The sequence below is a fragment of the Xiphophorus hellerii genome, chromosome 22 (assembly GCF_003331165.1).
Source record: "Xiphophorus hellerii strain 12219 chromosome 22, Xiphophorus_hellerii-4.1, whole genome shotgun sequence".
Taxonomy (NCBI): domain Eukaryota; kingdom Metazoa; phylum Chordata; class Actinopteri; order Cyprinodontiformes; family Poeciliidae; genus Xiphophorus; species Xiphophorus hellerii.
In genome coordinates this window covers 83963-107097 of record NC_045693.1, presented here as the reverse complement: position 1 = coordinate 107097, position 23135 = coordinate 83963, and the positions used below count along the sequence as shown (strand labels likewise).

The window sequence follows — 23135 nt, the reverse complement described above, 5'->3', positions numbered from 1 at the left end:
GACAGACAGGAAAAACAACCATGCACTCACAACTAAGGAGAATTTATACAGTCCAATTAACCTAATTTTTTTTGGACTGTGGGAGGAAGTTGGAGTACCCAGAGAAAACCCACGCATGCACAGGAAGAACATGCAAACTCCATGCAGAAAGACCCCAGGCTGGGAATCGAACGCAGGACCATCTTGCTGTGAGGCAACAGTGTTACCAGCTGGGCCACTGTGGAGCCCCACACCAGAAAATCCAGTTCATATTTCCATTCACTTTCAGAGAGCTGAAAGAGAAAAAGTTCAGGTTGGTGGAACTTGTTAATCACTTCTTTACTGAAACCAAAGAAATCTGCAGCTTTGAACACTTCAATATAGTGCCCTCTAGGGGACACATGGAAAAATTTTCTTTTGTGTTACCTCGCATTAAGTTTTACGTTCCCTCGCAATATTCTTACTCCAATATTTGCTGGTCTATTTTATATACAGTCACAAATGTCAATTTAAATGTAAAATATTTACACATATAAAGAGCCTCAGTGAAAACATGTTTATTCTTAATTCTTTGGTGCAAAAAATTGATTGAAAATCAATTTATTCGCTGCATGTTTATGTCTGTTTGTGTAAGGCTGAGATGGAGCTGAACATGAAAACGGCCCTTTAAATCATTCAGACCAACACAAAAGAAATAAAACTCAGAAATAATCCAAATAGTTTGGCTGTATTTTTTCTTTCTTTCCTACTTATGGAAAGTTTCTATTTATATCATAGGTTTGTGGTGCATTTCTATCCTAAAGAAAAAGATATAAAACTTCACAATATTATCTCATATTTCACAATGAAATATTAAGATACATGGAAAAACCTCATGAAAGCCTCATATTATGGCAAAAAGTACAATGGGCACCGTGAGAAAGGCTGCAGTATTCAGTTATACCGCATGAACTGATTAGTACATTATTGTAAGGTAACGCAAAAGTTTTGTGAGGAAACCCAAAAGAAAAATATTTCCCCATCTCCCCTAGAAGGCTCCGCACTTCCAGGTTCTCCTCATCTTTGGTCTGGATGAGAGTCGACTTCCTCTGGACTTCCACAACAAGGAGATCCTGACTGATGCTACAGAGTCCAGCTCAGTGGATGTTCTGCTGACAAACCTCATCAGGGGGAAACTGCTTCCCTCTGCTCTCCTCTGGATAACCACACAACCTGCAGCAGCCAATCAGATCCCTCCTCACTATGTTGACATGGTGACAGAGGTCAGAGGGTTCACTGACCCACAGAAGGAGGAGTACTTCAGGAAGAGATTCAGAGATGAGCAGCAGGCCAGCAGGATCATCTCCCACATGAAGACATCACGAAGCCTCCACATCATGTGCCACATCCCAGTCTTCTGCTGGATCACTGCTACAGTTCTGGAGGATGTGCTGGAGATCAGAGAGGGAGGAAAGCTGCCTAGCACCCTGACTGAGATGTACATCCACTTCCTGGTAGTTCAGACCAAAGTGAAGAAGGTCAAGTATGATGAAGGAGCTTTTCTAGTGGTGAACTCTGAACATGAACTGTTTAGTCTGAAAGGGGACAGTTCTGTTGAAGGGGGAACTTGTTTAGACACTCCAGGTTTTATGTTCTTAGTCCTGGTCATGTGACCGATTCCCTGCCCTCTGATTGGCCTGTGCTGCTGTGTGTGTTTACTGCAGGAGTGTTCGTCAGAGGCGTGATATGGAGTGAGGAGGAGTGAGTTCGTGGAGAGATGATGGAGAATGTTTGCTCTGACTCACTCTCCCGCTAACCAACCACCTGTTGCTTTCTCTCCAGCACACACTCCCCTCATTCTTCTTTCCCCAGAGCAAACACCCTGAAAGAAAGGCTCTGAGTGTGTGTGTGTGTGTGTGTGTGTGTGTGTGTGTGTGTGTGTGTGTGTGTGTGTGTGTGTGTGAGCTGTGGTATGCGAGCCACACGAATGCTGTCGGTAATCCAGGCATGTCCCTTCCTGTCTCTGCAGAGGCCGCGCACTTCCCTGGAATCTCTGGAAAAGTGATCCGCTCCTTGTTTTCCTGCCTAACAGTCGACCGTGTGGGCACAGTGATCCGGACCTCCGTCACCACGGCAACAAGACTGAAGGAAACAGAGAGCGGGAAGAAGAAGAGGAGGAAGAAGAACAGGTAGGTCACATGACCTGATCAGGAAGTGGAGCGTCCTGGATCATCTCCAGTCCTGTCCTGCTGGTGCTAGATATGTCCCTGGTGTGTAGAAGCAGAGACACACCTAGCAGCTTCAGGACAATGTACCTGGAGGACAGGAGAACTTCTGGTCTGGAGGAACATCCACTCCCTGCTGGACCAAAGGTCTGGTTGAGACAGAGGAGGAGGGTCCAGTTGCTGGACAGACCTATCCTCTACAGAGATTGTTGTCCATGTTGGGGGAAGGAGAAAGGAAGGTTAAGACATTTGGAAAAGTTTGATGTGGAGCGGCATGGGATGCAGGACTGGAACCCAAGACACGTCCCTCGGTCCGTCTGAAGTTCAGCTCACAGCGTCCTGCAGGACTGTCCCTCGCTGGCAGCTTGAGTTTCACTCTCAGTGGCGGCTCAACTTCACACGCATTGCAGCGACACCTCCAACCTGCAGACATGTCCGGAAAAATCTCCTGGGCTCAAGGTCACTCCAGGACGGAAAGATGACCTCACAGAGAGACCAGGTCATCTCTGGGGGCTAATGTCTGCAGCCGGGTGTCGGGGGGCCCAGCTGAACCAGGAGTAACACCAGCAGTCCAGCTGTTGGTCCAGAGGATCCTCGTGATGTTTTCTGACCAAATTCTCAAGCTTCCAGTTTGAAAGTCAGAACTCCAGTTTGGAAGGCCCAACTTCCCAACTCGTTTAAACTATTTATGACACAATGAACACATGAAATCTAAGATGTCCGATATTATTTCCAGATCCATGCACCAAATTCTGAGCTAAAAGAAACAGCTAGCATGCTAACACAACAAATAGCTTTCTAATGCTGCATTCCATTTACTTCGGAAATAACTCTAGCTGTGCTGTAGTTGGTTCTGTCCTCACATGAGGACAGGTGGACTCACCTGGTCTCCGTTTCTCCGTGTCCTCCTCCTGTTGCAGGACGGCCTCTCGCTGCAGCCAACATGTCGGCGATCCGAGGTGTGGGCGTCCTGCTGCTGCTGAGCTGCGTGTGCCTCATGCTCTTAGCCCCGTCCCCTGGTGCAGGTGAAGGTAGGTCACATGACCCAGGTACGCATGAGGTACTGAGAGGGTCCAGGTCTGGAGATGATCTGCAGAGTCCTGGAGGAAACCTGGGCTTCCAAACAGGAAGTCTGGGGTTTAATGGAACAACCAGAAGGTTCTGTCCGATCATCGATAATCCTGATCTGTTCTTGATCAGAAAGCGATGTTTATGAACAACCACAACCACCAAAAGAAAACGCATTTATTAATAATGATCTTTTCCAACAGGAATCCTTGAACTTCCTGTTTTACTCACCTTTATTAATTATCAAACTGATTTTCATGGACATAAAAAATTTTTTCTTCCTGTAACTTCATGGCTGCTCCCTCTGACTTCCTCCATGATGAAGAAGGAAAGCTGCTCATCCTCACAGTGTTCCCGTTTCTGGATTCACCAGTTTTCCTGAACCAGTTCCTGCTGTAAGGCCAGGAGTTTGACCTCTGACCTCTGACAGGCGACGGGACGCGTGGCGGGCGGCGGACGGTTTGCTTTGCCCGCCGGTTGTTGTGCCAGCGATCGGGTCGGATTACCGAGACGTTCCTTGGAACAATCCATTTCCATTCCGGCTGAAACCCGATCCGGCCGGCAGCTGCACTCCGAGGCCAGAGGTCAGAGGTTACGGTCTAAACACGGAGCAAACCTGTCATCAACCTCTGACAGAGTCCAACCACTCAGAGACAGTACTGGTTCTAATGGTTCTGTTGGGCCTCTACTGGAGAATTGGTTCTGAACCGGATCAGCAGCAGAACCAGGAAGCCATTCAGAACCAGAGCGGTTCTGGTGTGGTTCTGGAACACCTCTCCTCTAATTATTGAGACAACAGGAAAGAATTCCCAATGAATTTTCAAAATAAAATGCAGAGCCAGACGAATCAAAAACGTTTCTGAATCTGCAGGGGTATGAATAGTTCTGGACTGGAGGTGTGATCCGGTGGTTTCCCAGTTTCAGATTCCAGTCACTGATCAGCTGGAGCAGTGGTCCACGGACCGGTACCGGACTGCGCAAGAAATAATTAAATACTTCCGTTTTATGTGTTGAGACTGGAGGATCTTTTATTTTGAAAATCCTTTAACCAGATCCTGTTGGTTATGTCTTGTGTGCCAACATTGAGCCACAAGCAGCAGAATGAGGTAGAAACAGCAGCAACAGCAACAACAGCAGCAACAGCAACAACAGCAACAATAGTCCGCTGGTCCGCAGCAAATATGCAAAGTCTCGACCGGTCCGAGACCACTGAGCTGGAGAACTTTAATGTCTCAGGTTCTGCTAAACCCGGAATTGGAACCGTCCCAGATCAGAACTGGGTTCCCAGCAGACATTTTATTCTGACAGAATTTATCTACTTCCTGTTTTCCGACCATTTCCTCTGATCGGTTCCGTTCTCCCCACAGGAAGCAACTGCAGCTGCAACGCTACCAACAGCCGCTGTGATGAGTTCGGAGTCTGCAGGTAAGACGTCATCAGAACCAGGAGGTCAAAGGTTAAATCCCGTTTCCACGGATACCGACCTGCTGAACGCCGCTGAGCCTGGTCAGATCTGGTCTCCAGGTGTAACAGGAAATCCTCCCTCAGCCTGGCTGCACCCTGTAGACCAGGGGTCTCAAACTCCAGTCCTGGAGGACCGCAGTCCTGCAACTTTTAGATGAGCCTCTGCTGCACCACCTGAACAGAATAATTAGGTCATTAAGGTTCTGGAAAACTGATCTACACAAGGAGGAGGTCATTAAGTCATTTCATTCCAGTGTTTTGTACCTGTGGCACATCTAAAAACTGCAGGACTGTGGCCCTGGAGGCCTGGAGTTTGGGACCCCTGCTGTAGACCAAACGGTTTACTGACATTAACCAACTGCTTTTATTTTTGAAAGGTTCACAGTTCAGTTCAGTTCTTCCAGCTGGAAACTAGAGATCAGGCTGACCTCTGACCTGAACCTTTAGAGCAACACAAAGACAGTTCCAGAACGGGCCTTCTATCAGCTGAAAAACACTTCCAGGATCCAGGACATTCCAGGACTAATGTCTCAGCATCATGTTTTTTTACGGCTGCGGTGCAGAAACCACAGGAACCTGTTTTTGTCTCCTGTCATGGTTAATTCCTCCATCTTTCCTTGAAACTTGCTGCCTGTTTCCAGGTGTGATCCGGGCTGGGACGGTGAGCTGTGCCAGCGCTGTGTGACGATGCCGGGTTGCGTGCACGGCTCCTGCCTGCAGCCGTGGCAGTGCGCGTGTCAGCCGGGTTGGGGCGGCCGATTCTGCGACAAAGGTCTCTGCGGCTAACCGATCCGTCGGAAACCAGTCGGTCTTGGTGTTTCTTGACGCCGCTGCCTGTTGTGTGTGTGTTTCCTGTCAGACCTCAGCGTGTGCTCCCAGCAGCCCTGCCTCAACGGCGCCACCTGTCTGCTGGAGGACAGCGGAGACTTCCGCTGCTTGTGTCCAGACGGTTTTCATGGTCCGACCTGCCGGAGGAGGAAGGGGCCGTGTCTCCAGAGAAGGTGATCGGTAGCAACAGGTCCACAGAGTCTGAGGGTTGAAGGGCTAAGCTAACGTTAGCACGTATCATCTCTGTTGTGATATGACTTATTGATGATCCAACGTATTTTATGGTAGTTCACTAGAATCATTTAAAGTTCTTGGTCTGGACTTTAACTCCCATCTGGTTCTGGTTCCAGGTCCCCTTGTAAAAATGGCGGCCTGTGTGAGGACGCTGACGGCTTTGCGGCAGAGCTTGTGTGCCGCTGCCTCGCCGGATTCACGGGGCCCCGCTGTGAGACCGACATCGACGACTGCTTGATGGGGCCGTGTGCCAGCGGCGCCACCTGTGTGGATGGAGTTAACCGGTTCTCCTGCCTCTGCCCGGTCGGGTTCTCGGGCCGGTTCTGTACGGTCAACATGGATGACTGTGCCAGCCAGCCCTGCCGAAACGGCGGCCGCTGCCTTGACCGCGCCGGAGGCTTCCGCTGCCTCTGCCGGCCGGGATTTGCCGGAACCACCTGTGAAACACCGCCGAGCCCCGCCAGCCCCAGCCCGTCGGTCTGGACCACGCGGGCCCGGGACACAGGTCACCATGACAACAGGAAGGTAAAGGTGACGGTGAAGGAGCGCGGCGCCGGCGGACTGTCTGACCTGCAGCTCGTCGTCGTGTTGGTTCTGACGAGCGTGTCTGTAGGCGTGGTGGCGCTGACCGCCGCTCTGGTCCTCCACGCCCCCTGCCGACGCCGTGGCCACGCCCCCTGCTGGTTGTCCCCATCGCCGCGCAGCAGGCGGGAGCCCGGCGACCAGCTGGAGCATCGGATCAGCTTCCTGAATGCAGCAGAACCACAGAAAAAGAAACTCAACATAGAAGTTGTTTAGAGAGAGGTCAGAGGTCACAGATCCACCTGCACTATGACATTATACGTTGATCAGATGGTTTGCAGCATGAAACCGGACCTGACTGGATCAGAATTCGCACTCAGGAAGGCGGCCATGACGACCGTTCTTCAACAGGAACATTTCTCTGGATGGATCCGGACCGGGTCGGGGTGGTGAACCGAGTCAGGAGGAAGTTCTGGTTCCTAGAACCGGCTTTGGATCGACTCCCCGTCTGTTTTTACTCTTAGACCGGAACCAGAACCGGCTGCAAACCAAACTGTTCTGTAAATACTGTAAGATATTCTATTTATTGCTTCTTGTACAGATTTTATTCGACCCGTCGGACCCCGGTGGTCCAGCAGGGGGCGCCGATTGTCAGACATTAACAGAAGTAGTTTGAGTTCATATCGATGTTTTTTTATTCATTTATAAATGTCACCATTTCAAACTAAATATTCAGTTACAAAGCTAAATATTGCTAGCTTACAAAATAAAAGTTTAGTTAGCAGGTTTGCTAACTAAACTTTTAATCTGTGGCATTTATAAGTGAAACGATAACATGGTGAAAATGACTGAAGAATGAACTTGTTTTTCTCTGACCGGCTGAATGACGGCAGTCCAGAAGTCATCAGAACTCTGCTCTGAACTAAACCAGAACCGATCCGGTCCGCATTCAATAAATCTGTTTCACTCTGTTCTGGTTCTGGACTTGCTGAGCAGAAATAACCAATCAGAGCCGTCCTTACCGAGCTGTAAACTGTTTTTATTGTGACATCATCACAGCAGAACAAAGCAACACCTGTCAACAAGCCCCGCCCCCTCCCCAGGCCCACCAATCAGGTCGGAGCAGACGAACATTCAGTCCAGGAAGTGACAACGCTCTGGCAGGAAGTGGGCGTGGTCATATTTCAGTTTCAGCCAATAGGCTCTCGCCTACTCCTGACGTCAGCACGACCGTGGGCGGACTGGAGTCTGTGGGGTCAAAGGTCATTCAGACTTTAGAACCGGGTTTCTGGGTTCAGTCCGGTTCTTTTCAGCCGGGTCAACAGTACCAAAAACCCACAGAACCATAAACCAGAGGGAGAACTGGAGCTAACAGGTTCTGGTTCCACCCGTCTGAACCGGGTCAGGCCCGTCAGGACTCAAAGAAGCGTTTGGTTCCATCAGGGAATCAGACCCGAACTGAACCGGGTTTTTTAGCTCAGAAGAACTGTCAGAACCATCAGAACTTCTTTTAAGGCTAAGATTAGCTTCTTCATCTTAATTAAATTTAAAATATATTTAAATGACTATCAGTTTTAACACATTATTTATTCAAATTTTAGCCTGACTGAATCCAGAACCAGAACCCGGCCTGAGTAGAACCACAGAATAATAATAATAAATACAAATTGAATATTAATGTGTAGAAACAGCGTAATGCTGCCAGAACTGGGTCCGATTAACACCAGACAGAACACGAAACTCCTACGGATCCAGAGGACATTTAAACACCACACAGAGGACGGCCGGTTCTGCTCCGGGTCCAACAAAACCGGCTCCATCCGGACCGCTTTCAGCCCTTACTGCTGTAGGGGAGCCAGGGGAGTGGCTTCTCTCTGATTGGCTGCAGGGCGCTGCTGGGGGCGTGGCCTGCAGGGGGCGGAGCCTCCCGGCCGTCCTCCTCCCCTTCAGACAGCAGGTCGCTGATCTGCTGCTGCAGCTCCAGACTCACTTCGTTCTCGGCCAGAACCAGAACCCGAAGGCAGGTGGGGTAATTCTCCACCATGTCCAGGAACACCTGCAGAACAGAACCAGAACCAGAACCGGTGCTGTCAGCCTGCTGAGGAAGAGGAGGAAGAATATGGTGAGAAGCTGCAGCTGCTGACCTGCGCCGACTGGTTGGTCAGTCCGGTTCCCTCCAGGTCCAGAACCTCCAGGGTTCTACTGGACGCCACGGCAACCGCTAGCATGGCCGCAATCTGGTCCCCTGCAGATAGAACCCGACCCATCAGAACCAGACCCAGACCAGGTTCCGGTTCCGGTTCCTTACCCAGTGGGTTGTAGTCCAGGTTGAGGACCCGGAGCTGGGAGCTGTGAGCCACCGCCACCGAGAACCGGGCCCAGGCCTTGGTGCTGATCCGCGGGTTGGCGCTGAGAGTCAGCTCCCTGAGACCTGGAGGGGCAGACCGGACCGGACCGGAACAGTACTGGTAAGCAACAGGTTGCTTTGGAACTGGTTGATTAAAGGTTCATAACTGATCAATAACTGGTGAACATTTGGGTGATCAAGTTGCTTAGTAACTGCTTAATAACGGGTTAGTTACAGGTTTATTACTGGTTAATATTTGTTAAAATCGTTGGTTAGTAACAGGTTAATCCAGGTGTTAACAGCTGCAGCATTAAGATGTTGGAAGAAGTGATGGGCAGTAAAATATTCCTGTAATCTGATTGGTCATTAATCCTCTAGAGCAGGGGTCTCAAACTCCAGTCCTCCAGTCGCAGTCCTGCAGGTTTTAGATGAGCCACAGGTAGAAAACACTGGAATGAAACGGCTTAATGACCTCCTCCTGGTGTAGATCGGTTCTCCAGAACCGTAATGACCTAATTATTCTATCCAGGTGGTGCAGCAGAGACACATCTGAAGGTTACCGGACAGCGGGCCTCGAGGACTGGAGTTTGAGACCCCTGATCTAAAGGATCTGGATCACCTGGTCTGCAGGTGTGTCATCATCAGCTCTAGGAGGATGTGGTGCGTTCAGGGCCCCTGGGGAACCGGAGCCTCAGTCCTACCTGATTTGGCTCCGTCCGGAGGCAGCATCCCGCAGATCAGCGCCAGCGCCGCGTCCCCCAGCAGGCAGTCGCCCAGGTCCAGGCAGACCAGCGCCGGGTGGGCGGCCAGCGCCGGGTTCAGGGCCTCCAGGCCAGCGTCCAGCAGGGGGCTGCCGTGGAGGCTGCAGGGGGGGGGCGGCACAAGCCGTCACTGACCAATCAGGCCGGCCCGGCCAATCAGCAGGCGGCTACTCACAACAGCGTCTGCAGGGAGCGGTTGGCCGTCAAGGCGTCCGCCAGGTGGCGCGCGCGGCCGATGCTGGAGACCACGCCCAGATTGAGGTTGAGCTGCGCCAGGCAGCGAGAGGCGGCCACGCCGCGGCAGAGCCACCCGAAGTCCCGGTCCGACAGCCGGCAGCCGCGGACCGAGAGCAGCCGGACCCCGTCCTCCCTCAGCCGGTCGCAGATATCCTGAACCTCGACCGCCGACAGCGGCTCCCCGCTGACCTGGATGGAGGCCGCCAGCATCCGGACTGGGAGCACTGGGAGCACTGGGCGGGGGGAGGGGAGGTTACTGGGTCAGCTGGAACAGAAGCAAACACAAACCCTTCTGAGGAATCAGAACCAAAACATTCAGAACCAGCACAGGGATCACAAGGTTCTGAGGCGGACCGGTTTCGGTTCTGGTCCGGTGGTTCATCATTTCACCATGGACCTGATCAGAACCTGGAGGATATCAATAACGTCTCCAGAACCTCAGCTGACCTCAGAACCGAACCGTTCCGAGCCAATCAGAGAGCAGGACCAGCTAATCGACCCTCTGATTGGCTCTCCGCTCAATCAGTCAATTAACATGAGATCGATCAGCTCACGCGCGGAGCGGGCACACGGTCACGCGCTGATGTCCATCATTCCACGGTTCCGCCGCAAGCCAGAGCAGGTTCGGCTCCAACGGGACGGCGAGCATCAGAACCGGTTCTGATTCCGACCCGGGCGGTAAGGGAGGCCTGGGGCCTCCTGCAGCCGGCAGCAGCGCTGTTGGTCGGGCAGAGGGAGTCCGGGCGTCCCGGTGGTGTTCCTGCAGGTGAGCAGCTTTACTACGAAGCACAGATAGGAGGACAGACAGGAGGACTCACTCTGAGCAGAAAAGCCTGACCTGCTAAACCGCCATTACACAACATTTTACTCTTTGAAATTAATAAACGAGAGCGAATATACCGGAATGTTATGTTTTAATTAAAGTTAAATAAAAGTTAATCTGATCAATGAAGATGAAACTGAACAATCTTCGTCGGAGTGACTCCTCTTCAACGTTGGAGGATTAGCTGTGACGTAGCTTCCGGTCACGATCCTCTACGAGTTCCGTCGCCATAGAAACCAACATATCTGACAGGGCCAGGGACGTGAAGTTTTGTTGGGCTCTGCAGGTTCTGGGTCTGGGCATGCGTGATGACGTCACTCTTTGTTTTTGCTTAGGAACCAAAACAGGAAACAAGACCAAACAGAAAGTTCTGGTTCTGGATCAGAGGAGCAGAACCTTTTACACGTCCAGAAAAATGAAAACAACAACTGAATGAATCCATTAATATCTGCAGCATCCTGGGAAAGAAGAAGTTGAACTTTGAACTCCTGAGAGGTCGTGACCTCCAGACCCCCAGATGAGCCAATCAGACTGCTGATTCCGTCAGCAAACATGAGCAGTTCCCTGGAGTATCTGCTGGTTGCCCGTGGCGGTTCCTCCTGGTCCTAGTTTCAGAACCGGCAGAACCTGGAGATAAAGATTAGAAGCTTTGGGACAATCTGAGAAAAACCTATTTTGATTGAGTTCCTGAAATTAAAACTCTTTTGAACTCCTCAGTAGAAGGTTGTGGATGTTAAAATATATTTTTTATAATTTCTACACAGCTGGAGGTTCTGTGGTGGTTCTGATCCGGTCTTACTGGATCCAGATAAGTCTTGAACCATCATGTGGATCCTAATAAAATCATTGCGGTTCTGGTTCTTCATCTCAGAATCATCAGTTTTGATTTTCTTGAAGATGATCAGAAACTTCCGGTTCTTCAGGGGAACATGACGGGTTTGTTGCTCTCTGGCGCCACCCTGTGGCTTCCTTTAGCGTCTCTCCGAGCAAAGCAGAACCAAGTCCGGATCTTATTTTTATTATTTTACTGCGAAGTTCATTTATTACAACCTACTTCACTTAATGTCTTCACTCTGGTTGTTGTCTGATAAGAAATGCCATCAGTTTTTCTTTTGTTCAATAAAGTTCGTCCAAAAAAAAACTTCTGAAAAGCACTTCCGTTGCTACTTGTGACGCACCCGGAAGTGCTGGTGCATCACTCGCTGCGCCTGGCAGCAGAGGCTAACAGCTAACTCCAGGTGAAGCAGACCCAAAGAGGTGAGGACAGGTGAAGACAAGAGGTTCTGTTGGGAGATACCAACTACCGGACTAACCAGCTAGCTAACAAGCTAACTAACAAATGATCTGGAGACTGACAGCTGCTAGCTGTGTTAGCCGTTAGCTTCTGCTGTTCTCCACCTTCATCAGGTAGCGGCGGTTCCGGCCGCTGGTTCTGTTCTGAGGTGAGGAAGCCGGAGCTGACGGGGGGCCATGGAATGAGTCAGAACCAGTAGAACCACCGGGTTCTAAGCGGTTTCTACTGGTTCTGACCCAGACTGTAGGACCACTGTATTCTGCTACAGGATGTAGTGCTTCCTCCGAGGGTGTAGTTCTGTCCCCCGTCTGTCCACAGGGCTGCGTCTCGTGGATGGAAGTGTGCCGCTCAGCGATGGGACCAGAGAGAGTGCTGCCGAGCTCAGAGGACGAGCTGGGGGAGGACGAGCGTCCGGTGGACGGGGCGGTGCTGCCTGGGGGGGAGGACGGAGTGGAGGAAGAGGAGGAGGAGAGCGGCGGGTACTACTACCAGCCTCTGAACCAGGACCCGGACGGACCCGGGGAGCCGGAGGAGGAGGACAGGGGGGACACGTCCCACTCGGAGCAGCTGCAGCAGCTGCAGCACAGGATAGAGGTGAGATCTGCCCAGTAACAGGTGGAGCAGCTCTCCCACCTGCTGACGTGCACCGTCTCACCTGAGTGTCCCTGCAGGTGATGGGTCTGCACCTACCTGAAGCTCCGCCCCCAGACAGCGACGAGGAGGAGGACCCGGAGGGGGCGGCGGCGCAGAGGAGCCGAGCGTCCATCCCCATGGATCCAGGTGAGACGTTCAGAGGAACTGGATCGGATTTAGGATTCTGTATAGAGGTACCAGAGATCAGGCTGTCTAGAACTGGGTCAGAACCCGGTCCAGGTTCTGCTCTCCTACTTACGGATGAGGAACCATAAATCAGTCCAAAGTGGGTCCTGGAGGCCCGGCATCCTGGTTTAACTCACCTGGATCCATTGATGGATCATTAGAGAACATTAACCTGCTGAAAGGTTGTTACTAAAACCAGGGACAGAATAAAACATGCAGGATGCAACCGGGCCTCCAGGACCCACTTTGGGCTCCACTGCATTAAAGGAACAGATCAGGTTAAAGGTCGTGCAGAACATCACTTCCTGTTTGACCCTAACCTAAGCAGTGTGATCTGACATCACTTCCTGTCTCTGCAGCCCATGTGGAGCTGGTGAAGAGGACGATGGCGGGCGTGGCGCTGCCCTCGCTCGGCGTGCCGCCCTGGGCGCAGCAGATCTCCGACGCCCAGTGGAGCGATCTGGTCCAGAACGCGCTGCAGGAGCGCCAGAGTTCTGCCGGGCTGCGGATGCTGCGCCGGAACCACGTCCCCTGAACGCACCGCGATTCCTACAGGACCCTGAACGCACCGCCAGCAGCTGCAGCCTCGGCCGCTCCTGGTTCCGATCCGACCCAGATAACTGTTTACTGACTCTTTCTTCTTCTGTGGTTTAGTCTGGACCAGCTTCCTTCCCGTCTCATTGCTCTCATGTTTCCTGTTGTGTGTAGAAACAGGAAGTGGTCATACATGTGGGCGGGATCTGCTTTATTTCTGCTGTACATGAACATCTGTACAAATCACCGTGTGATGCTCAATAAACATCTGGAACAGCGCCGCCTGGTGGTGTCACGACATGGGGGGCTGTGGGGGCGGAGCTTATCACAGCCAATGGGATGATGACATGCAGGCTCAACAGCTGGAAGAGCCATGAAGAAAAAAATGACGTGCTGTGGGCGTGACCAATGTGGGCGTGTTCTTCATGGGGGCGTGGTCTCCCTGACATCACAAAGCCCCTCCCCCACCTCAGAGCTGCTTAATTAGACGACTTGTTTCCTCTGACCAATCAGAGTTCATGTCTGAAACGCCTGGAGGAAACTGCAGCCATCCCATCACTTCCTGTGGTGACCGGACCTTCAGAACCATCAGAACCGGGCCTGGTTCTTGGTGTTTGGGTCTAAGCCCTGATTGGCGGTACCCCTGGCGGAGGCCACGCCTACATTCACTGCGTCTCTGCGGATCCAAACCTGATTGGCTGACTGAGGTCAGAGGTCATGGGGACATTCATCCACGCTGCGTTCAAGTGAAGTAGAGCCAAAGGGCCCACAGTTTCCATGGAAACACCACAACGGGGCGGGGCCAGAGCAGCCAATCGGGACGCACCTCCGGGTTCCTGCCGTGGAATCCGACGATGCGTTCAGGCGCTCGGCGGCGGTCCGAACCGTGGCAGCCTCGGGGCAGATGTGGGCGTGGTTTGTGGCTGATGTCCAATCACAGTGGAGCGCTGAGACACGGCACATGGATAGACGGGCGGAGCTTCTAGTGTCCTACTGGTTCCGGCCACCAGGGGGCGGAGCCGCGGAGAGGGCGGGGCCTCATGGGGGTCAGAGTGCCTCCTGATTGGCTGTGAGGAACTCCTCGGCCCGCTGGTGAGCCTCCAGAGCTCTGATGGTGTAAACGTCCTGCGGCAGCTCCGACTTCCTGCGCATCAGCGCCTTGTCCTTCTGCAGCTCCTTCGCCCCCTGCAGGGCAGACCGAGAACTGGTTAGCCACCGCTAGCTAGCTAGCATAGCTCAGGTCAACAGGTGCGTCTACCTGTGACGCCTCCGTCTCCACCGTCTTCTTCAGCAGCTGGATGTCCTCCGCTGTCGGAGTTTCCGTCTCCATGGAGATGAAGGCCAGACCACCATCGCTGAACATCAGGAACTGGAACGCAGCGCGAGTCAGACACACACACACACACACACACACACCCCTACACACACACAGAGCATCACTCACCTCTTCCTGTGGCTGGAGTCCAGGACGCAGAGGGTGGAGCTTATTGCTCTGCAGGTAAACAGAAGGAGACATGATGTCCAGGGACCTTCATCATCATCATCATCATCCTCCGCCCTTACCTGTGGGTTCTGCCGGGCCAGATCCTCGATCTTCATCCAGACTTCGTCCCGCTCCTTCAGCTTGTATTTCTCCCTGCATGAGGAGCAGAAACAGGTCATTCTGTCGGTCCGGTCCGATCCGGTCCGGTCCGGTCCAGAGGTTCTGGTTCCTAGAACCCACTTCTGCTTCTCGGCCTTGTAGTGCTGGGTGCAGTCGTCAAACAGCTTCTGGTTCATCTCCATGAAAAGCTTCAGAGCGTTATAGATCAGACCGTGGATCGTCCTGAGGAAGAGGAGGAGGAAGAGTGTATCAGTGTGTGTGTCGGTGTGTGTGTCGGTGTGTGTCAGTGTGTGTGTCAGTGTGTGTGTGTCGGTGTGTGTGTCAGTGTGTGTCAGTGTGTGTGTGTCGGTGTGTGTGTCAGTGTGTGTCAGTGTGTGTGTCGGTGTGTGTGTCAGTGTGTGTGTCAGTGTGTGTGTCAGTGTGTGTGTCGGTGTGTGTGTCAGTGTGTGTATCGGTGTGTGTGTCAGTGTGTGTCAGTGTGTGTATCAGTGTGTGTGTCAGTGTGTGTATCAGTGTGTGTGTCAGTGTGTGTGTGGGTGTGTGTGTCAGTGTGTGTCAGTGTGTGTGTCGGTGTGTGTGTCAGTGTGTGTGTCAGTGTGTGTCAGTGTGTGTGTCAGTGTGTGTCAGTGTGTGTGTCAGTGTGTGTATCGGTGTGTGTGTCAGTGTGTGTCAGTGTGTGTATCAGTGTGTGTATCAGTGTGTGTGTCAGTGTGTGTGTCAGTGTGTACTTGTTCCAGTGGCTCTTGGAGTTCTTGTAGAGCGCGGGGAACATGATGGGGAGAATCTTGGCGGCGTTGTCGCTGATCAGACTCATGATGTACTCGTTGTTCCAGTAGTACAGAGCTCTCTCTGCCACCTGGAACCGCAGCAGAACCTCCGTCAGAACCGGAAGCTGCCGCCGCGGCCGGCCCGGTTCTGGTTCTGGTACCTGGAAGTGCGGGCTGGACACACACTTGGCCAGCTGCCTGAAGAGCGGCTCCTGCACCTTGACGAACTCGGCCGGCTCGATGACGTCCAGGATCTCCTCCAGCTCGTTCAGGAACATCACCTCCTTCGGACTGTGGGTTTTGGGCCAGAACTTCAGCAGGCCCACGATCACCTGGGGAGGTCGGGAGTCAGAGGTCAGCAGGGAGCAGCGGCCCGGCCGAGGAAGCCGCAGCCGGACACTCACCGGCTCCGTCAGGCTGCTGTCCTTCTCCAGGAACTGGACCACACAGTAAGCCAACTGGGGAGCAGAACCGGGTCAGAGCCAGCAGAAATAGCAGAACCAGCAGAACCACACACTCACCTGAGGGTGGTACACACTCAGAGACTTGACCTTGTGGAGCGGCAGCAGAACCCGGATCAGAAACATTTTGTGTTCTTCCTTCAGAGGCAGAGCGAAACCGTTGATGATGCTGCAGGAAACAGAGAGAGAGCGGCCGCATTCCAATTCAGTTAGAGAGAGAGAGAGCGGCCGCATTCCAATTCAGTTAGAGAGAGAGAGCGGCCGCATTCCAATTCAGTTAGAGCAGGAGTCTCAAACTCGTGGCCCCCGGGCCAACTGCGGCCCTCGGGACGATAGTTTGTGGCCCCCGCCTTAATATGAAAGTTTAATGTTAGTGCGGCCCGCGAGTTTGATATAATTGGCACTTTTCAGTGTTGTGTGCGGAGCTGAACGAACTTACCAATCACGGTGGAGTATATTGCTCTCGGGGGCGGGACATCGGCCAGGCCTATTTGCATTTTCTATTTGTCATTATTTGCATGCGGTTCATGTGCAATTTCCGCGGCCGCTCCCGCTTCACGTGCTTCAGCATCCAGTCTGGACCCGGAAGTTGCTGATCAGTGTAACGTAATTAAGGTGAGGCGCTGTAACGCTTGGGTTGTGTTTAAGGGAGGAGAGGAGGCGGCAGATTCGTCAGGACGGTCAAAAACTCACAACCACACTGGTACTGGGAATTCCCCAGTGTTGTCCTTTAATAAATACGCTCTTCACCAACCTTACAAAGACGGTTGAACGGCTGCTATATTATCAGACATGAAAATTGAGCAGCGTCCAAACAACCCGTAACATTACTGAAAAGTTAGGGAGCTAACATGTCCGGCTAGCACGTTTCTCCCACGCTCTCTACAGAGAAGCCGTGGCGCATACTTCTGACATCATTAGCAAAACTAGAGTATCTTAAAGAGACACTACACAATTACGGCTGTTACAGCGCCTGACTACGGCCAAATATGGTAATAGGCAATCAGAAAGGTTCTGCTGAGGAGACCGTGTGTGTGAATGCGGCCCGCCTCACCCAGACTCTACCTCCAGCGCCCCCGGGTAAATTGAGTTTGAGACCCGAGTTAGAGAGAGGCCGCATTCCAATTCAGTTAGAGAGAGAGAGCGGCCGCATTCCAATTCAGTTAGAGAGAGAGAGCGGCCGCATTCCAATTCAGTTAGAGAGAGAGAGCAGCCGCATTCCAGTCCAGTCTGATGTCTGCTTCCTTCTCAGGCCATGAAGACAGAAAACTCTGACAGGTTTAGCTTCAGCTAACGTCACTCATGTTGCCTAGCAACCACAACAGCGTGAAGCTCAGAGCAGCGAAGACAAAAACAACGGAGCCGAAGTTTGTTTTCAGTCACTATTGATTTCTGTTATTATTATTCTTCACCTTTACAGTAAAAGACGTTCAGAGTAAATAAATCAGTTGGAACAAATTATTCATTTTCAAATATAATATAATCTCAGATCAGACATTACAGTTAAATAAAACTGTGTGTGTGTGTGTGTGTGTGTGTGTGTTACCTGCCCAGGATCTCCAGCAGCTCAGCGATGCCGTTGTGATGCTCCGTCTCATATATGAACCTGCAGCATGAGAACACCAGTGAGCCACTGGGAGCACTGGGCTCACCTGTGTGGGCGGGGCTAAGGCGAGCTCACCTGTAGAAGATGTTGTTGATCTGCCGGCGGATGTAGGCGCGAAGACCCAGGAACTTTCCGTAGATCCGGTGGAGGATCGTTTTCAGGAAGTCTCGCTCTCTGGGATCCTCACTGTCAAACAGCTCCAGCAGCTGCAGGCAGGGAGGACAGGAGCTCACCTGGAGCAACACCTGGAGCAACACCTGGAGACCTACCTGGTGATCCTCCAGGTGATCCTCCAGGTGTTGCTCCACCTGGAGGATCACCTGGCCAGGTGATGTCTTACCGACAGAACGAACTTCTGGTCGATGTACTTCTTGGCGACGTTGGGCTGGAAGTCCGGAGACTCCAGGAAGCGGAGGAAGAACTCGTACACCAGCTGTGGATTCACAGGTTGGGTCAGTTCTGGTTCTGGTTCTGCTCACCTGGACCTCCAGGAGTTGGAGTCGTACCTGCAGGTGAGGCCAGGCCGCCTCCAGCGTGGGCTCGTCTTCCTCCGGGTCGAACTCGGCGCCGGTCGGGTTGGAGGACGGAGGAAGAGTCCGGAACACGTTTATGGAAAACTGCAGGGCACAAACAGCCGTTACCATAGTGACGGTTCCGGTAGCTACATGCTGCGCTAGCTTAGAGTAAACGAGGAAACGTCCCAGGGCAAGTGAACGCAGCACAATGAGGGAACCTGGTGCTGAGCTTTCAAGGAGGCGGAGCTTCCTACACCTGTTCACCTGGATACACCTGGAACCAGCGGACTCACCATGACGACGGCCTCGGGGTAGATGCTCTCGGTCACCACCTCGCTGTTGTGCGTGATGTACTCCACCATCTCGTTAAGCCCCGCCCTCTTGACCTCCTTGTACTTGAGGTCGCTGAGCGGGTCGCTGATGAAGTCGAACAGAACGCAGCACTGCCGCAGCTTCTGCACGAACAGATCCTCTCGCTCCGGGGGCGGGGCATCTGGGGACAGGGACACATTTGGGTCTGAATGGAGTCGGGTTCTGGTGCGGTCCGGTTCAGTCCGGTCACCTTTCAGGGCGGGCAGCTTCTGCAGCTCGCGGTTCTTGGTGAGGCTGAACCGGGTCGAGCTCTGGCGCCGCTCCTTCTTCAGCAGCGTCGGGCCGCCGGAGTATTTGATCTTGTTGAGCTGCGTTGGCGGCGGCGGCGTGCTGCAGCTGGCGCGCTTGTTGCCGCTCTGCTGCTGCTGCTGCTGCACCTGAAACACACGGGCGGGTCAGAGGTTCTGGTTCCGTTTGGGCCGCGGCAGCCGGGGCGACCCACCTCCTCCGGGTTCTCCGGCCCGCCGTCCTTCACGCTGCTGCTGTTCTTGGAGCCTTTGGAAGATTTGCTGGATTCCTGAAAAACAACAAATCAGAACCAGAACCACGGTGCTACTCTGTTAAACGGATCAGAACCAATGCTGGAACCGGGTCAGAGAAATCGGGCCCAAAAGATGAAGAAAATGGTTATGAATCGGATCTTAACTTCCTGGGGAGAACTTTTCAGAATAAAGTGGAGGAAGTTCAGGGAGAAGAGTTCTGACCCGGTTCTGGATCAGAACCATCAGAACCTCATGGAGCAGGGATCACCTGCGGGTTCCTTTAGATCTGGACCAGAACCCGGTCATGTTCTGCAGCAGATCCATAGAGATCCAGTGACTTCATCAGGTCCGGACCCAGAACCGAGCCAGAGAAATCAGCTGGTCCAACAGGACCCGATCAGAAACCAGAACCCTGAGGTTCTCGCTGATCACACAGAAAACCGGGTCTGTGTGACCCGGTTCAGAACCGCTCTCAACATGAGACCAGCTGATGGTTCTGGATCGTTGGTTCAGACCCAGTGGTCCGGAACCGGACTGCGGGGAAGCGCAGCTTCGGAGTCGCCGGGATGAGTCACGCAGCCCGGGGACAGCCAGCAGCCGAGCCCCGGAGCTCCCAGGCGGATCAGAGAGCCAGCTCCTCCCGGCTCCCTCGCAGCCGGGACACACCCACCCGATACCGGCGGGACTGAGAGGAAGCAGCCCGGTCCCGGTTCTCCTGCTCCTCTGTAGACGCCGTTAGCTCTCCTGAAGTTGGCCTGTGACCGATAGTAAGGACCGTCACATCTATGGAGTCATTAACCAGCTCAAACTGGTTAAACTGGTGCAGGTTACTGGTTTTAGCTCAACACTGACTGTTAAACCAGAAGGTTTTAGGAACTTTGATTGGTTCTTATCAGAGGAGAACAAACATAAACACGTTTATTCTAAAATCAGACTCTTTAAAATTTGAAAGACTTTCCTGAAGATGAACTTAATGCTTTTGCTCCATTAGCGCCTCCTGCTGGTGGCCCCAGGTGATTTCTATATTTATGAAAAAAGATTCTTAAACCTTTAAGCAATCAGACTTTAACTCTACGGAATGACCCTTTACTGATGCTACCAATCACAGGCCGACTTTAGCGCTGTGTGATGCTAACGGGCCTTTAGCCGCTTAGCTTCATCAAATCTGAACCCGCCTCCATGCCGCTGTCCCTCCACGCTCCACGGGGAGAGGCTCCACGTTACCCTCCGTAGTCCACACTCACCTTCTCCTTCTTCGGCTTGTTCGGCATCTTGTCCGCGGCGCTGACTTCTCCCACGGAGCCTCTGCGATCCTCCTCCCCGGGACTCAGACGCTGTCACTCGGTCAGTCTACTCCGTGCGCCCGCTACTTCACACGGCCAATGCGATTGGCTGCCGGAGCAGCCGTCTGCCTAGCGACGCGTGCAGGGATTTTTCCTATTGGATAAACGCGACTTTAACCGCGAGGGTGAGGCTGCAGGGAGGCGATGCGGGTCTGGAGTCTTCCCCAGCAACACAGAACCCCTCCAACCTGAGGAACCCGAACCGAACCACCCACCAACCTCTCCAACCTGAGGAAGGCGGGTTCCGAACCGAACAGAACCAGGTGAAGGGTAAAGTTAGAGAAATATCTGAATGTTCTCCGTAGGGACCAGATGTTCTCACCTTCAGGTTCTGGTCCAGTTCTGGTTCTGGTTCTGAACATTAAACTTTAACCCAAGGAGGTCAGAACATACTTTGGTTGGTTCTGGAAAGTTATGCAGTCAAAACAGGAATAATTTGGGTTATTTAACCAGTTTTTCAGTTATATTTTCATTTATAAATGTCACCGTTTCAAACTAAATATTTAGATCTAAACTACGGTTAGTTTTCTAATTACAGAAAACTAACCGACAGAAAAATAAAGTTAATTTTTCTCTGACAGGCAAAAGTATGAAGGCTTCAGATTTATTTTAAATTCATAATATTAGCAGAATAAATGGCTAGCTTATGAGAACCACGAAAAATAAGAAATTAAAATGAGAAAAGTTTAGTTTAGTTTAGTAACAGCTTAACACGTCAGCATCAGATTATTCCTGACCCATACGACCTGCTGAAGGTTGTTTTTAATGTTTCAGTGAAACATTAAAATGGTCACGTGACTCTGAGCATTTTAATCAGGTCAGAGTCACATGACCACCGCAGCCAATCACAGGTTTCCATCTTGCTGAATCGTTTTGGGCCCAAATTTAAGGAAGTGACTCAGATTCATCACTCATCCAGTTTGAGCAAACTGGGTCGGGTCAGAGCTGACCTGACAAAGGTTCTGGTTCTGTCCAGGCAGCAGACTGGACCCACAGAAACCACCGTCTACGACCGGTGGTTCTGATGCTCCTCTGAGAGGCAGCAGGTCCAGCAGGGGCCCATTTCCGGGTTCTCCCTGGGACCCCAAGGTGGACCCTGGAGAACCAGAACCTTCCAGCCCATGTGGGACCAGAACCATGAACCTGATCAAGTGCAGGCGAAGCTCTGATCTCATTTACAGGTCAAAGGTCACCGGACTGCCGGATTCCTTCGGTTCTGGTAGGAACCGTCTCTGTCCGTCTTGCTTTAGAAACGTTCGAGCAGCACAAGGGTTCAGAACATTCCTCTGCCAACCTTTATTAAAACTCTGCTGAAAGAAAACAAATATTACAAGCTTCAGCACGACTGGAGGAGAAACAAGCAAGAAACACGAGAGCCGCTGGCGTCTAGATCTAGAGGAACGAGACTTTAAATCCAAACCACAGAACCTGCAGAGGAAATTATAAAACGTCTTATTGGTGGAAAACAAGGAGTCTGACGTCGAGCCGGGGGTTCAGAGCTCCACATCAGTCCTGTAAATAACTGGAGCCTGGCCCCCTACTCAAAGTTAAAAAGTGTAGTCAAAGTCCAGGGCGTCATGTCTGAAGGGAGACCCAAGGTCTCCGGGGTGACCGCCGTCCCTGGAGGGTCTGTCTCTTTGTCCGGATCAGGAGACTCCAGACCTTTAGCTTCTGACGCCGTGATGTCCTGGTTCCCTGGGTCCTGTTCGAGTTCTGGTTGACTCTGCTGTTGACGGGTCTGGTATCGGGTCTGGGAGCGGGTCTGACGAACCGGAGCGGCAGAAGGGGTCTTCTTTGTCGTTGCTGCCTTACCTCTGGTTCTAGGACTTGGTTTGGGTTTAGGCTGTGGTTCTGAAGTCGTCTCTTGATGTGAATTAGCATCCTGGTCCAGTTGGGGTTCAAACTGAGGTTCTGGCTGGAACAGTGGCTCAGCTGCTGGTTCCATCCTAACGGGCTTCGTCTGTGGGCAGATTTGAGATTTGCGCCCAGGACTAGAGGGTGGACTTTGAGACAATCCTTCTGGTGGAGTCTGTTCTGAGTGAGGCGGTGGGTCAGATGGGTCAGGACCTGCAGCTTTAGCTGTTGGAGCTGTGATGTCCTGAAGAGACCAAACGGAGGTAATCTGAATGTCACCATCAGTTTGGGTTTGTGGGCTTTGAAACCCGTTCTGTGGAGAAGTTGGTGTTGTATTTGGAGGTTCAGTAGAACGGTGCTGGGGGGCCGTTTGAGGTTCGTGTGACGGCTCTGCCTGATGTAGAGAATGATCCAGGGGTTGAGATCCTGGTTTTTGTTGGGCTTGTTGTCGAGGTTGGGGTTCGTTGGGGGACTGAGCATGGTGTACCTTTGGTGACTGGACCTGAGGTTGTGGTGTGGGTTCATCTTGAGGTTGTGGTTGGGTGTGTTTTAGGGGTTTAGGTTCATTTTGGAGTTGTGGTTCAATCTGAGGTTGGGATTCAGGCATTTCCTGTGTTTGGGGTCTGGGTCCATCTGGGGGCTGAGATTGGTTGTGGGTCTGAGTTGGGAGTGTATTTGGTGTTTGGGTTTGTTGTTGGGGTTCAGGTTTATTTTGGGGCCGATTCTTATTTTGGACGGGGACTGAAGGAGAACTTTTAACAGCTCTAACGTCGGTTTCTGTTTTGGAGAAAGAGGAAGGGCCGGCTTGGCCGAGGCTGCTGTAGAAGATGTCAAATAAGGCCTGCGCCTTGGCTGCAGCCAGGTTGCCCTGGAGCTTCTCCGACTTCTGAGGCCCCGCTAACATGCTCTTGAAAGGAGGTGGCTTGACGAACACGGTGCGAGTCTGCTCACTTTCCGGGACGCCAGGAGCCGCCACGTCGGACACAATCTTTATCAACGCTGGTTGTGAAGGCGGAAC

General features: G+C 52.3%; 5 protein-coding genes and 1 long non-coding RNA gene across 11 annotated transcripts in view; 2 read left to right on the top strand and 4 right to left on the bottom strand.

Moving 5' to 3' along the window:
- Positions 1–1969: 1969 nt before the first annotated feature.
- On the bottom strand, positions 1970–3757 carry LOC116712991 (uncharacterized). Its single transcript, XR_004337751.1, has 4 exons — positions 3483–3757; positions 3067–3369; positions 2274–2606; positions 1970–2100 (listed from the first exon to the last, which is right to left on the bottom strand). It is a non-coding gene; the product is annotated as an uncharacterized LOC116712991 (long non-coding RNA).
- On the top strand, positions 2003–7270 carry LOC116712930 (protein delta homolog 2-like). 2 transcript variants are annotated; one of them, XM_032552828.1, is made up of 6 exons: positions 2003–2147; positions 3104–3208; positions 4619–4676; positions 5357–5487; positions 5575–5716; positions 5894–7270. In XM_032552828.1, the coding sequence occupies exons 2-6, from the start codon at positions 3127–3129 to the stop codon at positions 6573–6575; spliced, it is 1095 nt and encodes a 364-aa protein (XP_032408719.1). In that variant the 5' UTR covers positions 2003–2147; positions 3104–3126; the 3' UTR covers positions 6576–7270. The 2 variants fall into 2 exon arrangements, with proteins under 2 accessions (XP_032408719.1, XP_032408718.1); XM_032552827.1 differs by having other exon boundaries at positions 3104–3214.
- Positions 7271–7317: 47 nt separating this feature from the next.
- Positions 7318–10355, bottom strand: LOC116712941 (leucine-rich repeat-containing protein 73-like). 2 transcript variants are annotated; one of them, XM_032552847.1, is made up of 7 exons: positions 10199–10355; positions 9583–9909; positions 9348–9508; positions 8608–8730; positions 8444–8544; positions 8142–8355; positions 7318–7547 (listed from the first exon to the last, which is right to left on the bottom strand). In XM_032552847.1, the coding sequence occupies exons 2-7, from the start codon at positions 9852–9854 to the stop codon at positions 7477–7479; spliced, it is 942 nt and encodes a 313-aa protein (XP_032408738.1). In that variant the 5' UTR covers positions 9855–9909; positions 10199–10355; the 3' UTR covers positions 7318–7476. The 2 variants fall into 2 exon arrangements, with proteins under 2 accessions (XP_032408738.1, XP_032408739.1); XM_032552848.1 differs by lacking the exon at positions 10199–10355 and having other exon boundaries at positions 9583–9927.
- Positions 10356–11240: 885 nt separating this feature from the next.
- On the top strand, positions 11241–13392 carry LOC116712963 (male-enhanced antigen 1-like). 2 transcript variants are annotated; one of them, XM_032552872.1, is made up of 4 exons: positions 11241–11724; positions 12080–12355; positions 12433–12541; positions 12940–13392. In XM_032552872.1, the coding sequence occupies exons 2-4, from the start codon at positions 12095–12097 to the stop codon at positions 13113–13115; spliced, it is 546 nt and encodes a 181-aa protein (XP_032408763.1). In that variant the 5' UTR covers positions 11241–11724; positions 12080–12094; the 3' UTR covers positions 13116–13392. The 2 variants fall into 2 exon arrangements, with proteins under 2 accessions (XP_032408763.1, XP_032408762.1); XM_032552871.1 differs by having other exon boundaries at positions 11610–11909.
- LOC116712907 (serine/threonine-protein phosphatase 2A 56 kDa regulatory subunit delta isoform-like) lies at positions 13309–20314 on the bottom strand. 3 transcript variants are annotated; one of them, XM_032552794.1, is made up of 17 exons: positions 20165–20314; positions 18881–18955; positions 18629–18815; positions 18360–18559; positions 18058–18168; positions 17892–17984; positions 17627–17757; positions 17492–17551; positions 16006–16114; positions 15889–15942; positions 15646–15816; positions 15446–15573; positions 14838–14939; positions 14678–14750; positions 14559–14606; positions 14373–14483; positions 13309–14299 (listed from the first exon to the last, which is right to left on the bottom strand). In XM_032552794.1, the coding sequence occupies exons 1-17, from the start codon at positions 20189–20191 to the stop codon at positions 14162–14164; spliced, it is 1818 nt and encodes a 605-aa protein (XP_032408685.1). In that variant the 5' UTR covers positions 20192–20314; the 3' UTR covers positions 13309–14161. The 3 variants fall into 3 exon arrangements, with proteins under 3 accessions (XP_032408685.1, XP_032408684.1, XP_032408683.1); XM_032552793.1 differs by having other exon boundaries at positions 14373–14606; positions 18629–18809; positions 18878–18955; XM_032552792.1 differs by having other exon boundaries at positions 14373–14606.
- A 1471-nt stretch (positions 20315–21785) lies between these two features.
- Positions 21786–23135, bottom strand: part of LOC116713348 (protein piccolo-like) — a 2257-nt gene continuing 907 nt past the window's right edge. Inside the window, exons 2-3 of the mRNA XM_032553491.1 lie at positions 22702–23135; positions 21786–22659 (exon numbers count right to left, since the gene is read on the bottom strand). Coding sequence (XP_032409382.1) covers positions 21801–22659; positions 22702–23135 — 1293 coding nt within the window. The 3' untranslated portion in view covers positions 21786–21800. The remainder of the gene's footprint in view (positions 22660–22701) is intronic.